Here is a 3,586-nt window from a genome sequence, read left to right as displayed (position 1 = left end):
GGGGGGGGGCGGGGTAAATGCATTCTGTTGTTGGTAAGTGTTGGCAATTTCTGTGTTGTAAACTAATTATTAGTGAGTTTAGCCTTTGAAGAAAAACACTGTAAAACCTTTCCTTCTGTGAGAAGGAAATCTTTTCCTTCTCTGAAATACGGACTCAGGGGTTAAGCATTACATGGAGGGTGTACTGCCCGGCAGTAATAGCGCAGGAATTGACAGCAGGAGTCCTGCCTGCTTGATCCTACCCTCTTTTGCTTTTTTTTTTAAGCTTCAGATCTGCTTTTTAAAGATCACGCACTTTCTGAAGTGGTGGGAAGGCGGTGGCAACCATACATTTCATAGAGGGTTCTGCATTGTTACAGGAAGATGTCAGGCAGTCACTTTCTAGCCAGGCGTGACTTTTCTTTGCAGTGTTTATAGGCCAGGCTGCCCGGGTGTTGTAATGGCTGGGAAAAAGTGAGAGGGTGATATGCCTTCAGGTATGAACGGCATCCAAAGTGCAGCCTTTTCCCTTGCTCTCCTGCATGGCAGGTCCTAGGGTGGCAGTGCTGGGGAAAGGAAGGGGAATTTCTCACGCTGCTGTGGAGCTCGGGGGTGGTTAGACCACAAAGCAAAGCACTGGGGCGTGCTGGATCTGTGCGTGATGCCTTGGAAGCCTCAGGCTGGTCATCCCCTGTGTTCCTTCTGGTCCCTCGAGAACAGGGACCTCATCGTGTGTACCCCCTTTGTGCAGTGTTTGGAGATGCTCAAGAGGGGATGCTCCGCACCAAGTGTTTTGGAGACAGGAGGGAGTTTGCAGCGGTGCAGGGCTTCTGGTGTGCACCCTGTGCCAGGAACGTGGGTCCTGGGGCTGGAGCACCACTGTGCCACCTTCCCCTCTCCCCACTCCATCACACAGATCGCTCTTGTAGCTTCTGGTGGCGGTTTAGCAGCGGCTAAACCATCCCTGCAGCCTCCCAGCGAGATGAAAGCTCCGTTGGTGGGGGCAGCTTTGCTCCCCAGGATGCCCTGCTGCGCGGGAAGCCATGCTCACTGTGCTTCTTTGCTCCTCCAGATCACCAGTGCGGCGGAGACGGAGGCAGTCACTTCCCAGAAGCTGGTGAAGGGACATGCGTACTCGGTCACCGGTGCAGAGGAGGTAGGTGCGCTGCCCCAGTGGGGTGCAGTGCAGTGAGCTTTACGTGTGAGCTCAGCCATGGCAGCCACAAATTCATCTTCAACGTTGCAAATTCTCCAGTCTCACTTGTTTTGCTGAATCCTCGAGTCCCTTCTTCCTGAAGCAATGCTGAATTAGTTGGCATGTTTTGGATAAACGCTAACTTGACTTCTTGGTGGTTTGACCAGTTTTTTGTTGGTTGGTTTTTTGGTTTTTTTTTCCCAAATGTACGGCTGTTTCCTAGCGAGTGGAAGCCCTGTGCAGAGGGCACGCTACCCTCTGCTGGTGACGGGGACCTTCAGCACGTTTCTGTACAGCAGGCAGCTCTGTACCTTAAATGCACAAGATGTGCCAGAGATGTGTGCCAAGCAAAAAAAAAAATATTATTGTCCCTTAAGCGCCTGCCAAAGAGTGCCTTTTGGCAGGGCACAGCCTTCAAATGCAAGGTGCTTGTCCAGCAGCAGGGGACTGGGGAAGGTAAGACAAGCGAAAACAAAGGAAATGAATCGTGGCATCCTTCCACGAGTGTAGTGGACCTCCAGTTACTTCACCAATAATTGTTTCAGAAGTAATTTCTGAAACATCGGGTTGAGGTGTAGAGAGCTGCTGACATGCTGTGCTGAGATGGATGCTGCTAACAGAGAGGTTTACGTGCTCGCATTTCATCCTTCTCTCACATTAAAAGCAGCGAAGAGGGAGTTTGACCTTAATTCATACGCAGGCATGATTTAGCCAGGCTTTTCCTTTGAGAGATGTGCAGCCTTTGTGAGGATAGTTCGTCTTGGGCACTGGAGCATCGGTTCTGGTCTCTGCTGCTGCAGCTCTGTGCAGTTTTCTTGGTTTCAGGCTCTAGAAGTGCACCAGCTCCTTCCTCACATTAGCGCCGGGTGTTCCCCATAAATACGGGGTGTTCCCGCTGAATCATAGAGCTTTGCTTGGCCCGGCCTCGGTGTGCACAGAGATCAGCAGGTAACAAACCAGGACCTGGGCGCAGTGTGGGGAGGCGCTGACGCTGCAGCACGGCAGGACATGTGTGTGGTCAGAGGGGTAGTGGCCAGACTGAGCATCCCATCTCTTGTAACAGGCTCATCTTCTATACTGGGAGGGGGGAAAAAAGCATTTGAATGTGAAAAGGCAGTGTATTCTGTCACGTCCCTTAGTTTCCACAGAAAAGGTGAAGGGGAGCACAGTGCTGCGTCCCTGGGTAACTCTCTGTATGCTTCTGATCCCATCAGGTGAACTTCCGAGGAACAGTGCAGAAGCTGATCAGAATCCGAAATCCCTGGGGGGAAGTGGAGTGGACCGGAAAATGGAACGACAAGTGAGTTGATGGCTTGTGCGCTGCTCATCGGCTTTTACTGCAGGGGAATGATCACGTTTCTGCTCTGGCCTGTATTATTCCTACTTCAAATTCCTCTCTAAGTCACATCTGAATGTGATGTCTGCTCCGAGCTGTTTAAAAGAAGCGTCCCACGTAGGAGTCACAGCTTGCAGTGCCCTTCATGTAAGCACCTGCCTTCATGGAAAGTGCAGGCATTTTGTTGGTGATTCCTACAAGCCTTTCTGTATCTTCTGCCTCTTTAACAGCCCACAGTCAGTGGTGAGCTACTGAAAACTTTCCTTCCAAAAGGGCTTTAAAAATCCATGTTTGTTGTTAGCAAAGAAAGCCAGCATTTATTTACTTCTGTGGCTGGGCGGTATTTGTTCTGGGTCTTCCTTTTTCTAAAATAAAGTTCTGTCTCAGTCAAGGCATTGCACTTTCTGCAATAAAACTGTTTCCGATCCTTACCTTGGATGTTTAAAAAGTGGGGCGTAGAATATCCCAGATCCCTGTATTTTAATTCCACTGTGGTTTGAGAGCCCCGGAGCTGCTGTCACCTGGATGTTGTGGAGTATTGCAAACATGTGGAGCTGTAAGAAAGCGAAGTTGTTGTGCCAGCCCGGCCAAATTGGGATTTAGCATTTAACTGCATCTTGTAGTTGATGTGGGGTTGTTTTTCAGCTGCCCGAACTGGAGCGGCGTTGACCCTGATGTGCGGGAGCGGCTGACCAGGAGACATGAAGATGGGGAATTTTGGTAAGTAGCACAGGGTTTCCGTTCAGGCTGAAGGGAATGTCTTCTGCTCTGTGTTTTTCACACAAAGTCATCTCTCTCAGGACATTCTCCAAGCTGAGTGAGCAAATTCATCCCAAATCCTAGTGCTAAATCGCAGTGGGAGAGAAGGAGGGTAGACAGGGTGGTTGTATAGAAATCCATCCTGTCCATCCTGAGGAGACATTGCCTGTGGCATTGCCTCCCACAGGATGGCGTTCAATGACTTCTTGAGACATTACTCCCGCCTGGAAATCTGCAACCTGACTCCAGACACCCTGACAAGTGACAGGTACAAGAAGTGGAGCTTGCTGAAGCTGGATGGGAACTGGAGGCGAGGA

The 3,586-nt window shown here is 50.4% G+C and overlaps 1 protein-coding gene across 1 annotated transcript in view; it reads left to right on the top strand.

Annotated features, from left to right (window-relative positions):
* Positions 1-1,051: 1,051 nt before the first annotated feature.
* The window catches only part of CAPN2 (calpain 2, (m/II) large subunit), a gene marked incomplete at its 5' end in the record, with an annotated part of 14,367 nt that continues 11,832 nt past the window's right edge, over positions 1,052-3,586 (top strand). Inside the window, 4 exons of the mRNA XM_010131394.1 lie at positions 1,052-1,135; positions 2,389-2,474; positions 3,156-3,230; positions 3,457-3,578. Of these exons, the coding sequence (XP_010129696.1) occupies positions 1,052-1,135; positions 2,389-2,474; positions 3,156-3,230; positions 3,457-3,578 (367 nt within the window). The remainder of the gene's footprint in view (positions 1,136-2,388; positions 2,475-3,155; positions 3,231-3,456; positions 3,579-3,586) is intronic.

Source organism: Buceros rhinoceros, unplaced genomic scaffold, assembly GCF_000710305.1.
Source record: "Buceros rhinoceros silvestris isolate BGI_N320 unplaced genomic scaffold, ASM71030v1 scaffold3222, whole genome shotgun sequence".
NCBI classification, from domain to species: domain Eukaryota; kingdom Metazoa; phylum Chordata; class Aves; order Bucerotiformes; family Bucerotidae; genus Buceros; species Buceros rhinoceros.
This window is presented reverse-complemented; position numbering and strand designations above follow the sequence as displayed.